Raw genomic sequence first — 21,433 nt, forward strand, 5'->3', positions numbered from 1 at the left:
ATTATCCCTCTGTATCTTTATAAACTATTATTATTATTATTATTATTATTGTTATTAACAGCTGTTTTACTTTTAGGTGCCATATGCAACTGTCCTTTATCTGCCCAAATGAGAATTATAAAAAGAAAATAACATGATGTACAATAATTTATTAAGGATGTAGTGGTAGTATTTTTCTGCACTGATGTTTACAGTTTAATTTGAAGGATCCTGGAGGAAGTCCTGCTCTGAGTGTGTTGCTGCTGTGTGACAGTGGTGTGCAGCAGCTGTAGCAGCCCTGCCCCGTTTATTTCATTATCAGAGTGCTGTCAGAGAACCCACATGTAGCCTACTGTGTTTCCACCCAGCAGTGATTCAACATGTGAACCACCGGGCTGATGCTGTGAAGATGATGACAGACTCACAGTTGCTGATTTTTGGGATTTCATTTTTTAAACAAACACACTGCTGATATGAAACACATGGAATATGGATCTGATATGGATATGTTGCAAAATCCTGCTTTTTCTAAGTGTTTGCGTGAATTCATCGTCGCATGACAGCGAGGACGCCTCTTGTGATGGAGCGTTTGATATTTATTTTGTCCTAGACAGGTGAGTGAATACAGTTTGCATTGCATGTGTTTATTTGAGGGAGCCAACAGGGACAGACCAGTATATTAACTTAATATTTGTTACCTAAGTGCAGAGACAGTCTTGACTCTGTCCTCTCCATGTATGGCTGTGTTTAGTTCCCATGTTACTCTGCTGCTTCACTGCAGGTTTGGCTGAGTTTACTTTAATATTTTCTGCTCTGAACATCAGTGTTTAATGTGTACACTTGGAGAAAGTTCACTTTTACAGCCTCCAGAGGCCCTCTCAGTGTACTTTGTTGTTAATTATTAACAAACCAAGTTCTTGATAGACTCTCCAGCAACAACAGAGTACATCATCTGGTCTCAGTTTATATGCAACAACAGAATATACTGGCAGAAATGCAGAAAATATAAGCCATACAAATATCTGGTTTACCTCATCCATACACCTCCCACTGTATACACCCTTGTTGTCGTCAAGGTCAGGCATGCTTGCTGTTAAATCTTGTTGTTGATGCTTCGTGTGTGGTTGAGTGTTATTTATCACCCTGGTGCTGCCTGTTTTTGCAGGTCAGGCAGTGTGTTTGGACACTGGCATGAGATCTATGGATTTGTGGAGCAGCTCACCAACAGGTTTGTCAGGTAAGCAAAAAGGCTGTTGTGTCCCTCTCTTCTCCTCTCATCCCCTCCTCCTTAGATTTTTGGGATTTTCATACCATAAATAGCCTCAGAAAAATGCAATAATACAAAACTTTATATAGCTCAGTTCAAAAACAAGTGAAAAAGCGCTTCACAGACATCCAAGCATATGGAATTTGAACTACTGTCATATTTAAAGTGATGAAAAAAAGACTTTTTATACACAGAGGAGTCGTAATAGGTCTTTAAATTATAGTACAAACAGTAGTAGCGAGTAGAAAGTAGGCCACGTCTATTTCGGGCAGCAGACATCATACAAGGCCACCAACTGCTCCAAAACCCCTCTGGGTAACGGGGCAGAGGGTGTGTGTGATATCTTTAGGTTTAATGAGGGGTTGCTAAATATGAGCAGAATCATTCAGCCAGATGTTGAAGGTGGTGCTGACCACAACAGGCAGTCCTTTACCCCTTCACAGTCTGGAGGGTAGAGAGAGGAAGTCACAGTGGCGAGGTTAGGGGTTCAGTTTTCAGTGGGTGAGAAAAGCATCAAGATTGCCCCGTGCTGTCTAGTGATTCGGGATCAGTAACAGAATATGCAACATTATCTTCTTCGTCATGTTATGTATTGTTATGTAAAGGCCTGGGGTGAGCTATTGCTTCTATAAAGTATTTACCAATGGCAATATGAAAATTGTAGACACATCCCAATGTAATCTGTTTTTATTAACATGTTCTTAAAGCATTTTCTTACGAAGAAACAGGCCCTCCCAGCTGCCTGTGTATAGACGGTTGCTATGCAGTAATGTATTCGATTATTTTCTTTATCACCCCACAGTCCCTCTGCCTCACTCCCCGCCACTAGTAGACTACTTTGCCGAAAGGAGAGCGGACAGCAGTTCTGACATACCCTCAGTTAACAGCTGTAGCAACTCGAATTTAGCCAGGAGATTTTTTTTCATGTAGCTAGCACTGCTCAATCTACTAGTTAGGCTACCATGGAGGTCAATGTTGACCTTAAAGGTGGGCTTAGGTGGACTATTCCCTCCTCACACATGTAGTTTACCTTTAACTTGATGAAGTGGGTGGCCCAGACTGCTTGATTTGATGTATCCATCCATCCATCCAGTATATATGTTGTGTCATGTTTTATTGTGGCGGCTATGGTTTGTCATGTCGTATAATGTCATTAGATTAGATTCAAGTTTACTATCATTGCAAACAGTAAGTACCAGAACAACAAAATACAGATTAAAAAAAAGAGTAAATACAGGGATAATTATGCATTGTCATTGTATGTCATGTTATGTCACTTTCATTGCCATTGTTATCTTATTTCATGTAATCCTATTACGATTGATGTTTACAACATTACTGGAAATGTATTTTTTGGTCCAGTCAAAAGCAAAGTAATACATAAGTGGTGTGGTCAAGACCACCTAAACTGAGACCAAGTCATGACCATGACCAGAGTGTATCGAGACTGAGGCAAGGCCAATACCAAGGCAGGGTGAGACTGAGTTAGGACCAAGACCAAACCAGTTTGAGTCCGACACTGCATCACACATTAACAATAAAATGTGGAACATGCACACCATAGGCACTCCTCAAAAAATTATCTTGAGGATCCCAAATTCCCATAAAAGCACCCAAGATTCCTCTTTATTGTTCTTTATTGTGGTTTGTCATACTGTATATGTGTGTAAGTACTAATATATCATGAGAAATGTCTTGATAAAATTATCAAAAAGCATTGCAGAAGTCAATTTTATGTGGGAATTTTCTACTAAGGATCTGGAATTAACATAACCATCTTTATTCAACAGTCATTTTTGTACAGGCAGTTAAGTGATATCCTCACAGTTGTGGTCTTGACCGGTCTTGTTACAAAATCCCAAGTCCTCTTTGTATGAAGCCAAAACAAGACTGAGTACAAATGTGGTCAAGTTCAGGACGAGACCAAGACTAGCACTTACAGGAATCCTCTCTGTTGACACGAGTACCTGACCCACTTATATTTTTTTACCTTAAAAGATACAAACCTGGTTTCAGATTTTACGTGCTTTTATACTGCAGATAAGATTTACAAGCTTGCTGTATGTGTGTGTGTTTCAGTCCCAGGATGAGGGTCTCCTACATCGTCTTTTCAGCCAAAGCGGTCGTAATACTGCCACTAACTGGAGACAGGTACGGTCCTTTATTCTTTGTCCTTCTCTGCCTCACTCCCCTGACCCATCTCCCTCCTCCTCCTCCAAACTGAAAAGCAAACAACCAAACACAGATAACCAGATCACACAGAAACTGGACTCGTATCGGCCTTTATTTTAACTGTGTTGTACTAACTTGTGTTTTGTGATGTGGCTTCACAGGTATAAAATAGATGATGGTTTGAAGAAGCTGAGCCAAATTAAACCTGCTGGTGAAACTTACATGCACGAGGGCCTGATAGCGGTAGGTACACTCATCCATCAGGAACCATTGTTAACCCACTAAATTTGCTTTTGTAAAAGCTACTCTAAAACATTTGAACAACCAAAAAACTTCAGTGTGTTATGATCCTTGAACCTTGTCATACTATACTGATTTATTCTCTTAGATAAAAAAGTAAAGAAGATGATATGTTAAGCAGATATTTCAAGCAGTAGAGGTCTGGCAACCGAGAATGTTTCAGCAATCCAAAACATACAACATTTTTAGTGTCAGTTTGATTTCAAAGCTACATGTGTGCACAGTGTGTGTGACCTGCACTGAGTGTGTGTCAACATCCACTCCTCAGGTGTCAGAGCAGATGAAGACACAAACTTCGCCCTCATCCACCATCATCATTGTTTTGACTGATGGCAAGCTGGAGGTTTTCCCCTATGAACTCACCGTCCAGGAGGTATTAAACACACACACACTTCACGGATGATAATTATGATGGTTCTTCTTTGTATTTTTTGGATGTGTCTCTGTGTTTTCTTCTCCATTATTGTTTTATCAGTGTGTTTCAGTGTTGCCCAATCAAAATCAAGGTTGTTTGACACATCCTCACGCTGCTCAAATTACTCTGTTGTTTTACTGAATTACAACACTCAGTGTCAAGAAATAACAGTTTCAAGGGGTGAACTGAGCCAGTTGCTGCTTGGAAAAAGAAAAATATCTAACCTACTAGTATGTTTTGGAAATGGTGAGTTTTAAAGGGACGGTTCATCCCAAAATCCAGAAAAATATATTTTTCCTCTTACCTGTGGTGCTATTTATCAGACTAGATTGTTTTCTCGCCAGTTGCCACACACCGTGTACACGGAGTAACACTCGCCAGTCGCCACATACCGTGTACACAGAGTAACACTTGCTACACACCGTGTACACAGAGTAACACTCGCTACACACCGTGTACACAATGCTACACAACGTGGCGAACACCAGGCTGCTAACATTACATTACGTTCATAGCACCATTTCCAAGAAAATAATAAAGTACTAGGTCCAATACATGTAACAGCAACACATACTACTCATAATATAATTATAAACCAAGTCACTTACTTATCCAACAGCAGCAAGGCAACATCCATGTCTGCCCTCAGCCCAATTTCTTCCTTCAGGATACCAATACAAATCCTTGTTTGCATTCTCCGTCGGTCACTTTCCTTCTTTGCTAACCTTCAGCCAAACGTCCAGGCTTTTTCTTTGTGGTAGGATCCACTTCTGAACCGTGTCTCGGCCGCTTCTCCACCATGTTGCTTTCACTTTCTACCTGCGCTCTACCTCTTGCTGTGACACTCTCCGCTCGTCCTCCCGCTCCCTTCTTGTTGTGAGGAAGCATTTCCTGTGCGCCAGCGCTGGAATGTCGCTGGTCGACACACATACTAAAAATGATATATATTGAAAAATACCGCAAGATGTTAGAGGAGCCAATCGGCTTAATCAGCATTGTGTCATCTTAATCAGCATTGTGTCATCTCCCCCCCGAAGCAAACAAATAATTACCTGTCCAACAGAAAGACAGCAACCTCTGCATCACTTTTCAGGCCCTTCAGCTCCCTCAGTTGTCGCCACTGTTCCAAAAGCTGCACCGATGTTGACGTCTGGTTTGTCCTCTCGCTTTATCCAAAGCCTTTTTCATTGCAGCCTTTTCTGCCTCCGACTTTCTCTTCTCAGCCTGTTTAGCGGGGTGAGCCGTGATAAGTAACACTGGAAGTGCTACTTTTGGCTGCATTTTCTCTGCCATTGTTCAGCAAACTCCTGCTAACTCGGTATTTCTGCTGAGGAGTGCTGAATATTTCCGGCAATGGTGACACGTGATGAGTGCACGCAGGGAGGAGGGAGGGAGGGACAGAGGGCGGCTCGGGCACGACGAGACATGAAGGCATCTGATTGGTTCTTTCCATTTGCACCGAATGGCAGGGATTGGTCATAGTTTTGACAGGCCTGCAGCTGCCACAGAGGTCGGATTTTTTTCGTTCCTTTTTCTGAACACATTATGTATTGACTACTCTCAGGGTGGAAGGACCATTTCATCCAATATAACAAGAAGTGTTTCTGAACAGGATTACCAACTATAGCTTTAAGTTATTTTTTCTCCGACTCCAGCTGCTTCAAGAGGCAGCAAAACATCCTTTCATTTTATAGTTACAGTTTACTAATAAAACTCTCCACGGTATGAACAGTGGTTACACGAGTCTCAAAACCAGCCACAACTCAGCTCTGAGCAGAGTGACCGTCCTCTATTGACCAATCAACAGACTGCAGTGTTCACAGCTCCACCTTTTAGTACCAGATCTGTGTGCTAGGTACCCCAACAGAGAGTGGACCAAAAATGGGGACGGTAGGGAACGGTTCCATTGGTACCATCCACAACTTTTCACAGTGGAAATGGAAATAAAGTGTACTGAACTGAACTGAACTTTAACAGTTGCTTCTTTGATGATAACTGATCGTAAACATGGATTCAGTGTGTCAGTAGCAGCACTTGACTCAGGACTTTCACTCTCTGTGTTCCCAGGCTGACAAAGCCCGAGGGTTTGGAGCCAGAGTGTACTGTGTCGGGGTCATGGACTTTGACCAAAAACAGGTAGTAGGACTTCATTTTTTTTCTCTCTTTATACTCACTCATTTGCCTCTGAGAGCCGTGCAGCACTGTGAGAAAGTACACATCTCTCTGCTGCTCCTGATACTGTTGGTTGTTCAAACACTGAGGTTTTATTTGGCTTTCTGTGTTTTGTGTGTCAGCGTGTGTTAGGTTGTGGTCAGAGCTTCAATGGGCTATTGTTCTTGGCCCAGATTTATTAACACACCTTGACCTCATTGCTTAGTCTGTTTGAGTCCAACTGAAACCTCCTAAGGACAGAGTGGTGAGCAGCTGGCAGGGATTTATAGTTTGTGGTTCATGCTGCATTTGGTTTATGTAAAAACATGGAATAATTTTTGTAAGGCGGCATGTTTTGAGTTATCATATCCTTGAAGAGACTTTGACTTCTTCCTGTGCAGGTATCAGGTTGTTGAAAGGGAGCACTGTGTTCAGAACAAAGAAGGATGAAAGGATGAAAGCAAAGGCTGAATAAGAATGAGCCCGAATGTCTTCTGCTCACTGTGTTGACACTAGGTCATCCATAATAAAATCGACAGTGCAAAGAGAAGGACTTTAATTACATTTGTTGAGAAATATGATACTACAATATTTCATTTAAAGTGGCAGTCTCCACCCTAAATCATCCCTGCATTAGTGCTGTTTGGTGTGCTGTTGCAGTAGCCTTAATGATATTATTGTGACAGTAATGATCTGTATAACAAGTATTAATAAGCATATCTGAATGGCTTCACAATTGTACAACTCATGACTGGGAAAGTTTTCAGTAGTCCACGGGTGCAGGCGTCCCTCTGCCCGGTTACTGACCGAGTGTACTCTGTGGTCTGAGGAGGAAGTAATTACATCACTCTCTAATTAAATAATGCCAGGCAGGCTTCCTGTTCTGCTATCATTAAAGCAGGAGATGAAAGCTTCAGCCAGCTGTCCAGAGCTTTCATCTCCTAGAAACAGACCTTCCCTCCCTAAACGCTGCTGAAGCACTGAAGTGAAACAGGCAGAAGACCTCCCAAAGAGGCAGTGAGAATTAACACCGAAATGTGAAGTTCTTCATATATAAGCTCTTAAAATTAAATGATTTTGAAGAAGGGTAAACTTTTCATTTTTGTCTCAGCTTGCTGACATAGCAGACGGCACAGAACAAGTCTTCCCAGTGCTGTCCGGGTTTCATGCCCTCAAAGACATCGTCAACTCGGTGAGGTCACGTCACATGTAATAAAAACATTAACAAGCACGCAGTGTGAGAGTGACATCACACTTACAACCTGAGTCTGTATCTTCCACACAGATCCTGAAGCAGACATGTGCAGATGTTTTCACAATAGAGCCGTCGAGTGTTTGTGTGAATGGTAAGTTGTAATGTTTGAATTCAATAATGCAGCAAAAAATATGATGTAAATAAGTTATATTACTATGTAAAATGCATTTAGCCACACTAGCAGTGTGTCTCCACAGCAGTGATGGAAATGCAGTGGTGGAATGTAACCGAGTACATTCACTCAAGTACAGTACTCTTTTGAGGTAACTGTACTTGAGTATTTCCATTTTCTATTAATATTTAATTCTACTCCACTAAATTTCAGATGGAAATATTGTACTGTTTACTCCATTCAATTTATCTGACAGCTTTAGTTATGAGTTACTTTTCAGATTCAGATAATACAAAATGGGTTAAGAAAAGACTATTTTTTTGTAGTGGGAAAAATATAAAAAGTAAATAAAGTAGTTAAAATTAGCACCACTTTTACTATTATGTAACATTTAAGTGTATTAATATTAGTATTGGGCTACTACTCTTCTGAAAAGGGCCACTCTGCATAATGAGTACTTTTACTTTTGGTACTTTAAGTATATTTTGATGCCAGTATCTTTATAGAATAACTTGGGTAAAATTTTAAATGCAGGCACTTTTACTTGTAAAGGGGTATTTCTACACTGTGGGATTGTCACTGAGTACATCCTTCAGTATTGTGGAAACACTCATGGTCCCCGCAGGAGGAAGCCTAATGCCTTTGGTGCTCCCTTGACTTCCTATTTTCACTATGAGGTTGACAGTGATGGCTATTTAGCGCCATCATCAGGTGGACAATTAGATTTGTCCATTAAATTGGTTAATGACCAGCTACCGGCAAAACTAATGACAGTCCGATTAGCCTCAGCTGTACATTTTGTTGAATGTTAATTAGTTTCGATTCTAGGATCAGAGGTTTAGGGGTGCTGAGCACCCAGAGAGCTGCCTGGCCAGGCGAGATAAATTTCACCGTTTTGTACATTTTAACTCAATTTCATTCCCACATTTGGGAAAGAAAAACACTTTTTGGGAAAGTCTGTGACTAAACCATCAAATCTGATAAAGGTTATTTAAATGCTGGATTGGAATCATAAAAGAAACATATCGTAACCCTAATTTCTGGTGGAAGACAACTCATTTTGATACAGCAGCTCCTCAACATGCACATAAACAGTATGTATGTTTCTGGAGTAAACCAGCCCCCTATAGTGAGCACCTTGGCTTTAATATTAACACGTGCACATGACACAACATCTAGCTTCTCTCATTCCAATTCAAACAGAGGACAGTGGTACTGGGCACCTGTAACGTTTCCTAGCTAGAAAAAATGTCAGCTAACTCCTACCTAACAACATTAACAGTGACCTACGATTAAATGCAGCAAAAATGAGGACTGGTAAAGAGAATAATGTGTTGGTTTTGAGTGGTAGAAGTTAGGAAATGTGCCACATATCCTGGTTTAAGCCAGGATACTTACTTACACCACTACTGCATATCACCCACTCTGGAAGGCAGCGCATTGCTCTGTGCAGATAGAGCACTCAGAGCCAGAGTCGGGGAAAGGTGGGAGGGATGGGGTGGAGCTGCTGTATTTTTTTTGTTAAAATATTATGTTTGAACCAAGTACTGTGTGGTTTTGACACTTTTCTAGCTTGTTAAAAAAGGTCATAAGTAAACAAAAAGAAAAAAAATCTCTCAAATTTTAGGGGTGCTGGGATTCAGTTTAGGGGTGCTTCAGCCCCCCCAAAAATAGGCTAGAAACACCTATGCTAACAAGCTAAACTTAAGTAGTGAACATGGTAAACATTTTACCCAACATGAGCATGTTAGCATTGTGAGCATTTTAACATGCTAATGTCAACTGCTCTAGACTCTTTATGTTATTGACTTTAATTGGCCCAGTCATCATTTTTGCTGTTTAAAGGTATATTTTGCAGGGTATACTTTGTTGGCTACTGTTACAGCAAAAGTGAAAGTGAAAGCCAACCCCAGATTCACTCTTTTTTGCTATAATTTTAATTTTGTGGCATTATGTCTGCGATATTTGTAGTTTCTCTACCGTGGTATAAGAGCTTGACATTACCTTTGGGCTGTGTGCAGGAACTTCCTGAACACAGCAAACTAAGAATAAAATAAGCAAATACAGGCAGAGGGCAAAGTTTCTGCAGATAAAAACACCACCACTACACACTTCTAGTGGGTTATAAGTGATTTAGAGGGATTGCTTTTGTATGAGACTATACACTGAACTAGCTAACAAATTATTTATACACTCACATGCTCTCAAATTTAGAGATTTGGTGGGTTTTAAAACTGCACAATTAATGTATAAAGTAAACAAATAAGATGCTCCTAGACTGTAGCCACAAGTTGGGGTCAGTGTGAAGTAAGAGGAGCTTGTATGTTAACAAAAACTAAGATTAGAACAAATGCAAAACAGATATATAACAGTTAAATTATTTAATTTGTGGAATAGTTTTAAAAAGAATACTTCATATATTCAATATATATCTTTCTTGTGTGTATCTGAGTTGTATAAAGACGAAAACGACCAATATAAACTGAACTGAACTGGACTGAACATTGTTTCAGGGTGGATCCCACATAGTAAAGCTTTAATGATTGCTGTTTTTATGTGCTGCTATGTCACAGTTGTGTCATGTGTCTGATGTTTCTTAGAGTCTTTCAACGTGGTGCTGAGGGGCAGCGGCTTCAGTGGATCCAAGAGGACAGAAAACATACTCTGCTCCCTCACTGTCGATCAAAACAGATACGGTCAGTGAATGCCACACACTCAACACACTCATGTCCTACACAGTTGTGCTCAGCAGTCAGCTGATACAGCTGGCCTTTGGATGCTAACGCTAAGGATGCACCTATTTTAAATGTTTACTTACCAATGAAGCTAAAACGTGTGCCCCTTTTACTGCAACACACTTTCAAATATTGTTTATTGTTTATTTGGATCCCTATTAGTTGTTACCAAGGCAACAGCTACTCTTCCTAGGGTCCATGTTACGATCATAATGAACAGCATAATCTGATAACAACATCTATGAAGTGAAATGCGATACGATGTGCAGATGTCTGTGCGGCAGTGGAAAGTCAGAGTCACGACGACCAGGAACAAACAGTGGCTGCTTTTTATTGACTTCAGCCGGAGAACAGAGGATGCATTATGAGACGGAGCAGAGGGAGCGAGGACATGCTCTCTGTCCCGTTAGACTATTAACAGATCGACATCCTCTGAGAGGACATGAAGGGATAACCCATGACTGTGTCTGAATTTCCTCTTCTTCTTCAAACCAGCTTGTTTTATCCGTGTTTATCTTCATATGTGTCGCTTTAACAGCTGTGTAATGTGTCTTATGGGGGAAAATGCACACATGAAAAAGTCTGAACATATATTGCAATTAAAAATACTTGCATAATTGTGTGAAATTAGATCATCCATCCATGAGCGATTGTCTTTAAAAAGTCAAAAAACAGTGTGTCAGAGTGCACAAAGAGGCTAAAATTGTTTTGCAAGTGAACGTGATGCTTTTTTGTTTCCTTTAACAACTAAATTATTAGTAACTTGTGTGTATTTTTTTAATATCTGTGATGTTTTTGTCGAAAAATCCTTCCTTTATAGGCAATAGCACCTCTCAAAGTTTGTTTATTTCTGTTTCTTCTCAGACCAGAAGCCAAAAGTAGTCAGAGACGGCTATCTGCTCTGTCCAGCTCCTGTTCTGCACGAGGTCGGACAGTAAGTCAACACACATGCATACACACAACGTGCTCATAACTGTGTGGAGCTGTAAACAAGCTGCAAGTCTTGATGTCAGCACAAGGGCAAAAAAACAATTAAAAAATGTAATCACAATTAAATTTTTGTACAGTCACAGTTTAGCATTCTGGTCCTTGTTATGTAAATATAATGGCGTATTGTTGCAGTTGCCCGCAAAATAAAACAGTAGCCACAAGAATTTCTTAATCCACAGCTGAGAAACCACGCTCGTGTTTGAACACAGAGAATAGTCATCCTCTCCGTCCTTGTTTTTCTCTTTCTTCTTCCTTTGTTGCGCAGTAAAACCCTCGTGATTAAAGTTAGTTATCGCCAAAGGCTGTGAGTTTGTTAAGTAATACTTGTAAATATCAGAGTCATGAGCATCTCCGTGCCTCATTAGCCTTTTCTCTCACCGGCAAGCCAATACCAAGCCTGTGTTTACCTTAAATAGAAGAAGAGATTAATTTTTGTGTAAGAAAAGTCCAGGTCGGGGAAATAATTCGGCATGACATCACTTTATAGCATCACTAAGAAGGCATTTCTCTGACAACACAGGCTCGCCCCAGGCCCATAAAGAAAAAGCATCATCAACTAATGTGAGGAAACATTTCACAATGCTGATGGATAATTAAGGCCTCCTTTGCAGTTGTGTGAAAGTAATACTGACATGTTGAATGGCTTTTCTGCAAGCCAGATTTATCAGTTTCAATCACCAGGCCTGTGCAAAAACAAGAGCTTGAAATTAGAAAGTCAATATCTGTCGTGTGTGTAGCAGAGAGAGACACAAGAACAATGTTTACAGTAGAACTATCAGCAGCTCAAAGTGTTGGATGAACTGAAGCCAGTCTGACCAGAATATCTCTGTGGCATTTAGAGAGTGAGCCAAAGCTACATTTACTTCACCGGCTTCAAACAGCACCCTCTCTCTCCCCCCACTCTCTATCTGTCCCCCGTCGCCTCTCACTTTCCATCATGCCTCACCCACTCTAACACTCCCTCCTCACTGAACCACTCAGGCATAGTTGTATCATTTCTCAGGGACAAAGCTCGGTTGAGTCCAAGTCTTAAAAGCTTGAAGCAAACAATAACTAAAATGGGAAAACAAGGAAGTCTGGTTTTAAAAATGATAAGAATATGAATGGCAAAGACTTCCTTTTCCAGTGAGTCAATGTTCTTGGCACTGATGGTGTAAGAGGGTCAACAGGGAATCTGACAAGATTACCAAGAAACACAGCTATGTGGCAGTGCTTCTCACACTTTGTGGCTGTTAACCATTTAAAGGGACAGTCCACCCCAGAATCAAATATATATATTTGCTCTTACCTGTAGTGCTGTTTATCAGTCTAGATTGTATTGGTGTGAGTTGCCGATTGTTGGAGGTACTGGCTGTAGAGATGTCTATATAATGGAACCACATGGCACTCAGCTTGTGGTGCTAAGAGCGCCAAAAGAAAGATTTAAAAAAAACTCAACAGCAGTGTCTCTTTCCAGAAATCATGACCTGGATACTCAAAATAATCCACAGATTTATTGTGAGCATGGGCAGATTATGAGACAATGGGCCCCTGAGCACAGACATGCAAAAGGCCCAATACCTCTTCGATATAGGAGCAAGACACACAGACTTTGTGGTGATTTTGCCTCTTTTTTTGACACATTTTTTGTGTCTTTGTGGTAATTTTGTGAGTGGTGATTTGTGTCATCTTGTGGAAGTTTTGCATCCACGTGTCATTTTGTGTCTCCTGGAGGTAATTTCATTTCAATCAGGAGAGACTAGCTTTCATAGTAAAAAGAATATTTATAACATGGTCACATAAGAATGAAAACCCCATCAAGATGGTATGATATAAGAAGGGTGATGAATCCATAGTCGAATAGGGAACCCCCTGGGGTCTAGATGCTGGTGGTGGTAGAGGTGAAGAAGATGGAGAAGTGCTGATGATCTGGATGAGCAGAGCAATGAGCCTTTGTCGAGCTTGTCCTGGACTCTGGATACGATGGCTGGAGGTGAACGAGGTGGAGGAGGGCATGACAGTTCAGCTGACAGCAGCAAAGGAGAGAGCAGCCTTAATTTTTTTGTGGTAGCATCCTGATTGGCTGATAGACATTGTGGCGAAGTTCGACTGGATAACTAGAAGAGCGAACACCCATAGTCAGCTGATTAGAGGAAGCAGTGGGAGTGGGATGGAGAGAATTGTGAATGGATGAGCACAAAGAAAGTCTTCCTGATTGATCTCAGGCTGAGCTTCATGTCTTTGTTTTTTTTGGTCGTTCTGTGTTTTTTGGTAGCTATTTTGTGTCTCGAGTTTGAGTCTCTTCTTGGTTGGCATGTGTTACTTTGAGGAACATTTTGCAGATGGAGGCTGCGAGGGGCCCCGACACCTGGGGCCATGGTTCAGAGCAGTTTATGGAGGAACTATTTTCTTTCAACCAGACTACACCACCATGCAGAAGGAAGTGTATATTTACTCATGTGCTGTAAACATTAGCTAGCTCAGTGGTGCTAGGTGAGCTAGCTGGTTCCCTCTGTGGTGTGATTGGCAGGTGTGGTGCAGTTGAAAGAAAGTAGTTCCTACATGAAACTGCTCACAACAAGATCTGTCAATTATCTCGACTAACTGGATCATGATTTCTGGAGAGAGACATTGCTGTTAAGTTTTTCAAATGAATTTTCGGGCGCTTTTAGCACCATCTAGTTCCATTATATACAAGAGAAGGCAGACATCTCTCCAGCCGATATCTCCAACACGCAGTAACTCACACCAAAACAATCTAGATTCATATATAGTACTACAGGCAAGAGGAAAACATGTATTTTTGATTTTAGGGTGTTATTTAATAGCAATAAATCATTAAAAATCCATATGTCCCCCATAAACAAACACATGCACCCTGTCACAATGATCCTCACTGTATTTACCTCCATGTTAAAGGCTTAATGAACACGATTTGCAGCTGGTAGTACGTGTGCAAGAAGTTTTTCTTCTTCTGATTCTGTCTAATAATTGCAGATCAATTGAAGTGCTGGTTAGCCTGAACAATGGGCAGTCCTACATCTCCAGTCCCATCACCATCTATGCTACAACATGTGTGAGTATCAGCCTTATAGTACCAAAAAAATGCCCATCTTCCTTGATAGGTTGCCAATAACTACAATAAAATCATGACAGTATTAAAACAGCTGCAGTTTGCCTTGTAGAGCAAAACAGTCTTTTACCCATCATGCTTTCCGTAATAGCTAAGGAGGAAAAGTATCTCAGAGTAAGGACATAGGTATGGCTCTGTCATCGGTGCCAGTGTAATGATAACATAAGATACATAACCACATCTCCAGGTGCATGGTGTAATGAGTGTAGCTGATTAGTGTGTGTTTATTGCAGTCAGATGGGACCTGGGTGCTCTGGTTGCTGTTGGCTCTGCTGCTGTTAGTGGCTCTGGCTTTATTTTGGTGGTTCTGGCCTCTCTGCTGCACAGTGGTGAGTTTACAGTCTATGAATGTGCATGTATATGTCCAACCCTGGCCTCGTGGAAGCATGAACCATAATCCAGTGCTATTGTTATTTATGGATGTAGCCCACAAGTTTAAGTGCTGCAATTTGACCTGGGTTACTGTGGTAACACTGCTACTCTCGTTGTCCATAGGCAGTGTTAAGTGTTTTCGTATTGTTTCTTACAGGTGATCAGAGACCCACCCCCATCTCGCCCACCTCCTCCACCTCCTGTCATTGTGAGTAAACCACATTTCTCTTATGTTACCACAGCAGGTTTCTGACGTTTGGGTTTTACTACATGTTGCCATTTTGGCATTGACTGCAGTGAAGAAGCAGAGTAAGGATTTCTGGCACAACCTCACACATCTGACGAGGTCAAACTCCAGCATCAGCAGCTATAAAGAGCAACTTTATAGAGAGACCAGTGCGTTTCGGTTTTTAGCCTTCATCGGAGTAGAAGTCACTCACTCGTGTATAAAGATGTTCTCTTGATGTTTGGTACAAACCTAAATTACAAACATACTCCCTCATGAAAAGCAGCCTCAGTGTAGAGCCTCGTGTGAAACACAGTTTAACCAAAATTCAATCATGCCTAGTTGAGTTCAGGCAGGTTTATTGTCTCCCTGCACAGAGGAGGCTTTGTTTGTCAAGTGGTTTCAGTGAGATCAAAGACAAAGGCCCAGTTTACACCTCGTGTTAACATGCGTCTTGGGTGATCTGATGATGGGTGGACAGCTCAGAGTCTGTCTGTTCACAACTGGCATTAGAATGTGTCTCCACATGCATCTGGAGTAACCGCTTGTGGTCGGATCTCACTTACCTGCTCTACATACAGGCACGCACAGTCTTTGTTTGCAAAGACCACGTGATGTTTTTAACTTGCGGGAAGCAGCAATGCACTTTGTCTGTCTATTGTGCTGGGAAGAAGAAGAAGAAGAAAAAGAAGAAGAAGAAGAAGAAGAAGGAGGAGATGATGATGATTATAATGATGATGAGTATGATAAGGAGGAAGATGAGGATGATGATGATGAAGATGATGATGATGATGATGATGATGAAGAAGATGATGATGATGAGTATGATAAGGAGGAAGATGAGGATGATGATGATGAAGAAGATGATGATGATGAAGATGATGAGTATGATAAGGAGGAAGATGACGACGATGATGATGAAGAAGAAGATAAGTATGATGAAGAAGAAGATGATGAGTATGATGAAGAAGAAGAAGATGATGAAGAAAATTATGCTGAAGAAGATGAGGAGGAGGAAGAAGATGATGATGATCATGATGATGACGAAGAGAAAGATGATGATGAAGGAGAAGATGGCGATGAGTGTGACAAGGAGGAAGATGATGATGATGATATGATGAAGAAGATGATGATGAGTGTGATGAAGAAAATTACGCTGAAGAAGATGATGATGAGGAAGAAGAAGATGAGAAGGATGATAAGCAGATGATGATGAAGATGATGAAGAAGATGATGAAGAAGAGGAAGAAGAAAAAGCAGATGATGATGATGAAGAAGAGGAAGAAGATGATGATGTTAATGAAGAAGAAGAAGATGATGATAAGGAGGAAGATGATGATAAGAAAGAACAAGAAGATGATGATGATGATAATGAAGAAGAAGATGACGATGAGTATGATGAACAAGAAGAAGATGATGATAATGAAGAAGAAGAAGGAGAAGAAGAAGATGATGATGAAGAAGATGATGATGAAGAAAAAGACGGTGATGAAGAAAAAGATGATGAAGAAGAAGAAAAAGATGATGATGATGAAGATTAAGATGAAGAGGATGATGAAGAAGAAGAAGATGATGATGATGAAGATGATGATTATGATGATGAATAAGAGCACTTCCCATGAAGAACTTTACAAAGACCTTGACACACTGTTCCTATGTGTCAAGGTCTTTGTCCCTCATCTTCATCAGTCTAAACACATGGGGTCTAATCCTTGGCTTGTTCCAGCAGAACAAACCACCCAAGATGTCTGACTCCCTTGTGACACATCTGTTGTTGTTTCACACTTTCAACTGACAGTCAATTGACATGTAATGATGACATATCTCCGCCTACACAGAGGCGTCAGTGTGGCCGCAGGCACATTAGCATACGGACTGCTGAAAGAATGTGGCCATGTGTGGCCTGGGCCACCTCTGAATGTGGTCTGAGTGTTTGGCTCTCAACCCACATTGAAAACACATCGGGTGACATCACAATAGGGTGATTTTCATTGTGCTAACATGTCGCCTCATTCCCCTCACACGCGTTTCCCACTCACATCTTAGCTCCACCCAGGTAGGGTGTGAGAAAGATGCGAGGAAGGGAGGTAAGGACGGAGTAGCTGAAGCTGCCAAATGAGAAATCCTTGGTAATTAGAGCTGTCCACTCTTAATCCGATCACCCAAGATGTTAATACCGGGTGTAAACAGGGACAATTTGTGTTTTATTGCCTTTTTATATGATGATGTCAGAGCTACATTTTTTAGCAAATTTGTTCTACATATCTGAGGTTGGATAATCAGAGCTGCATTTCAAGCATTAGGAGGGGAACCATTTCTGTGGTACTCTCAGGGTCTCGTTAGTCCATGTGGGCTGGGCACTTATGTATGTGCACGACACGATATAATAAATGACCTAACTGTCTAAGTAACTGCAGCTGTGTCTGATAGGCTGCAGCAAACACACACGCACCTCTTATGTGCTATCATTTAAAAGGTTAATAATATTACACAGGGCGAGCTAACTTCTTTCAAACTTTATTTAAATGTACTTTTGTTTTCCAGGAGGAAGAAGATGTTTCGCCCAAACACAGGTGGCCTACAGTGGACGCTTCGTACTATGGAGGCAGAGGTGCTGGAGGAATCAAACGCATGGAGGTAGATAGAAATACATAATGTAGTTAGGTGTTGACAAACAAACACAGATCATCTGCCAAGAACAAACAGTGTGACATCTGTCATTTGTACACGTGGTCTACAGGTGCGCTGGGGGCAGATGGGGTCCACAGAGGAAGGGTCACGGCTCGAGAAAGCCAAAAACGCTGTGGTCACTATGCCTGAAGGAGCGGATGAGCCCTTCATGCCCCGACCCCCTCCACGCCCTCCTCCAGTCTACACCCCCCCACCACAGTCTAAATGGTACACTCCCATCAAGGTGAGACTCTAACTTTATTAATCTCCACTGACTTTATCACATATGTGCAGATAAATGTAATGTATATCATTCTTTATCTGCATTTTGAACTTGTATTCAAACTTCAGGGGCGTTTTGATGCGTTGCGGGCATTACTGAGGAGACAGTACGACAGAGTGGCGATCATGAGGCCGACACCTCAGGACAAGGTGAGAAACATCTGCAGTGTTTCCCCCCAAAACAATTAAACCCCTTGAATGACAGAAAACACTGCTGTTTATCAATTCAGAGTACAGAAAGACTGTAGTGCCACCGCCTCATATAAAGGGCAGATGAGGTAGTTTGGCACCAGGAAACATTATCAACAAAACGTTTACTGGAACAAAATGGTAATGAAAGCTGCTGCCTCACAACAGGCTCCCCTCCACCTCAGTGAATGGCACTGGAATCTACCACCTGCCAAGTTAATTAGGGGGTGTGCACTGAAATCACACAAAATAATTAACAAACCATTAATGCAAGAGTTACTGTAGTCATCACAGTTTCCCTGTGGGCACCCATACATACCAATGAGCTCACCTTATGTAATACAGTGTCACTTACTGTGGGACTGTCTCACCTATCCTCCTTCATCTTAACAGTGCCCAGCCCCTCACTGCTCTCAGGACATAATGAGGCAAACCTGTTTTCACTATCCCTGATTAAGCAGCTCAGATAGTCCCAACAATCCAGGCAGAACGACAAAGAACTTCTCCCCACAGATCATAATCCAGTAAACCTATAAAACATACCAAACAAGCTTGTGTCATTTATACAACTTGGTTGATAGTGTATTAAAACCTGAAACATTAGACTAAGCAGACACAAGAAAACACTGTTAATGTTGGGAGCAGGGCCCAGTGGAAAGGTAGAAAGGTAACCGTCTCATAGAGTTGTTTATTCCTGCCAGACTGTCTGCAACCGCCAAGACATAATAATGTTTTTGCCAGTTAATTTGATTAGAAAATTGATCCACCCTCTTGACTGCACAGTGATTTGATTAAATAATTACAGAAAATAATACAGCCCTGTCTCCCCCCTCTAATTATCTACGCAACAAATAACAGCTCACTGCACACACAGAGTCGTTCTAAATAAATCTCAATATCAACACTTACAGTGTGTCGCCAAACTCAGCTTCAATAGGCCACAGAACCTCCAGTGTTATAGGATTGTTTTCTTATTACAATGGTTGCTGATTTGATTTTGATGATTTATCGTCATATTTTGTTCCTGTGGTCCTTCTGATGCAGGCACGATGCTCAAACATTAACAAGTTCCTTCATGCATAGAAAATGCCACTGTTTATTTTTCTGAAACACTGGTTCCCAACTGGTCCAGATTTCTTACTTACTTGCACTTGGACATGTCATAAAGCTAGCTTGCTGTCTCTATTAAGTAGCTATCCATTAGCCACTCCCTCTACATCAGGAAACAGCACTTCAAAATAAAAGCTCTGTGTCAGAAATTCACTCTACGGGGCGTCGGTAGTGTAGTGGATAGTGCCGGCGCCCCATGTACAGAGGCATTGCCTCGCTGCAGCGGCCCCGGGTTTGAATCCGGCTCGCGGCCCTTTGCTGCATGTCAGTCCCCACTCTCTCTCTGTCTCCCCATTTCACCCTCTGTCCTGTCAATAAAGGCAAAAAGCCAATAAAAACAATCTTTAAAAAAAAAAAAAGAAATTCACTCTACTTAAAAATTAAGTGTGTTTTTGACAAACTTGACACGTTCCTGAGTCACTTGCGGTCCATTCGAAATGTTCCCACGACCCACTTTCGGACTGTAACCCACCAACTGGGAACCACTGTTCTAAAACATATTCTTCTTGATGCTAACTGTATTTTGTTGGTTCTGTTTTCGCTTTCTTTTTCACTTATTTCTCCATGTTGTTGGCTGTAATGCTGCTACATTTCAACCATAGACAGTATATAAAAATGGACAACATGACAGCTACCCAAAAGTGAAGCCAAAACATCGCCCCCTGGTGGCTGGCTGCAAAAGCGATCATAAACCCCACCCCCTCTATGTTAGCGGACAGGAGAGGGGTCAACTAGTGATGGCCTCATGAAGCCTCATGAAGCATTTTCTTTATTTTCTGAGCCCACTAGATGGCACTCTTGGTTTAAAGAGAGAGTCTCAAAGAATGGCAGTTCGGTTCACCTTTTGGTGAACAAAAAGCGCCATCTAGTGTGCTCAGAAAATAAAGAAAATGCTTCATGAGGCTTCATCTGGCCATCACTAGGGTCAACTAAAACCCTGGCCTTTGCCATCATCTCCTGGTTTGGCAGCCTCTCACTAGGAGATAAAAAGAGGCTGGAACACATTGTTAAAGTTGCCAGCAAAATCATTGGTGTTGCATTACCTGATCTGCCTACAATATTTAGCAGGAGGGTAAAATCTAAGGCTCAGGATGTCATACAGTGTCCTGATCATCCTCTCCATGCCGAGTTTGAACTCCTACCCTCTGGCAAGAGATTCAGATTGCCAAAGGCTAAATCAAACAGATTGAAAAATTCCTTCATAACACAAGCCATTACCCAACTTAATTTAAATTTTAAAAAATGAACAGTTATGATGCACTCTACACTCTACTCTCAGTCGCCCCCCAGGGTATTTGTGTACTTACCCTTCAGTGTCGTGTCAAAACTTGTGTGAATGTGCTTTCTATGTTTTTTTATGTGTTTGTTTTTTACCTACCTGCAAAGCAAATTTACCTTTGGGGACAATAAAGTTGAAAGTTGAAGTTGAAGTTGAAAAGATCGAAGTACACATCAAATAAATTTTTCCCAGTGATGGTTTCTGAAAATGGGAGTCTGACATCATGATTGACAGCTGGTTGTGCCAGTTGATGTGCTCACGATTGGTTGGATGGCATTAACTTGATACTGCAGTAATCACTACTGCACAGACTCTCATTTTAGATGAGGAGCACAAGGAGGCAGCCGCTGTATCTGGGATATTTTGGCTTCATTTTTGCACAGTAGGAGGGAGTGGAAATGCATCAACCGTCTTAATATACAGGCGGTGCTTCTCAAAGTCAAGGAGGGATCCTCAAATGGCTCACATGGTTTAATTTAACACGTAACACATGCATCACCTCTGGTTTGTTTATGCTGTTTTATATCATATTGATTAAAATCTGCTGCTCAGTGTGATCATCATCTGACTGTAGCATCTGTCTTGTGTTGTCTCCAGGGCCGCTGCATTAACTTCACCAGAGTTCAGAGTCACTGATGTTCAAACACGAGGATCAACACTTCACTTTATTCCAGCTTATGGCCAAAGATGACTGAAATGTACACTCAGAGATGATTGTTTGGATTCAATGTCTATTGTAAATAAATGTCTTTACTTATTCCCTGCTGTTTTTATTGCATTTATTAATCTGTTGTTTGTTGTTTGTTTTGGTGCATCA

At 41.3% G+C, this 21,433-nt stretch overlaps 1 protein-coding gene across 1 annotated transcript; it reads left to right on the forward strand.

Annotated features, from left to right (window-relative positions):
• The first annotated feature begins 207 nt into the window (after positions 1-207).
• LOC125878584 (anthrax toxin receptor 2-like) lies at positions 208-21,374 on the forward strand. Its single transcript, XM_049559878.1, has 17 exons — positions 208-593; positions 1,145-1,216; positions 3,326-3,397; positions 3,580-3,661; positions 3,987-4,091; positions 6,201-6,269; positions 7,396-7,476; positions 7,570-7,630; positions 10,252-10,347; positions 11,251-11,320; positions 14,353-14,431; positions 14,722-14,817; positions 15,018-15,068; positions 17,631-17,723; positions 17,827-18,000; positions 18,108-18,188; positions 21,214-21,374. The coding sequence occupies exons 1-17, from the start codon at positions 469-471 to the stop codon at positions 21,250-21,252; spliced, it is 1,446 nt and encodes a 481-aa protein (XP_049415835.1). The 5' UTR covers positions 208-468; the 3' UTR covers positions 21,253-21,374.
• Positions 21,375-21,433: the final 59 nt, after the last annotated feature.

Source organism: Epinephelus fuscoguttatus, linkage group LG18 (assembly GCF_011397635.1).
Source record: "Epinephelus fuscoguttatus linkage group LG18, E.fuscoguttatus.final_Chr_v1".
Classification (NCBI taxonomy): domain Eukaryota; kingdom Metazoa; phylum Chordata; class Actinopteri; order Perciformes; family Serranidae; genus Epinephelus; species Epinephelus fuscoguttatus.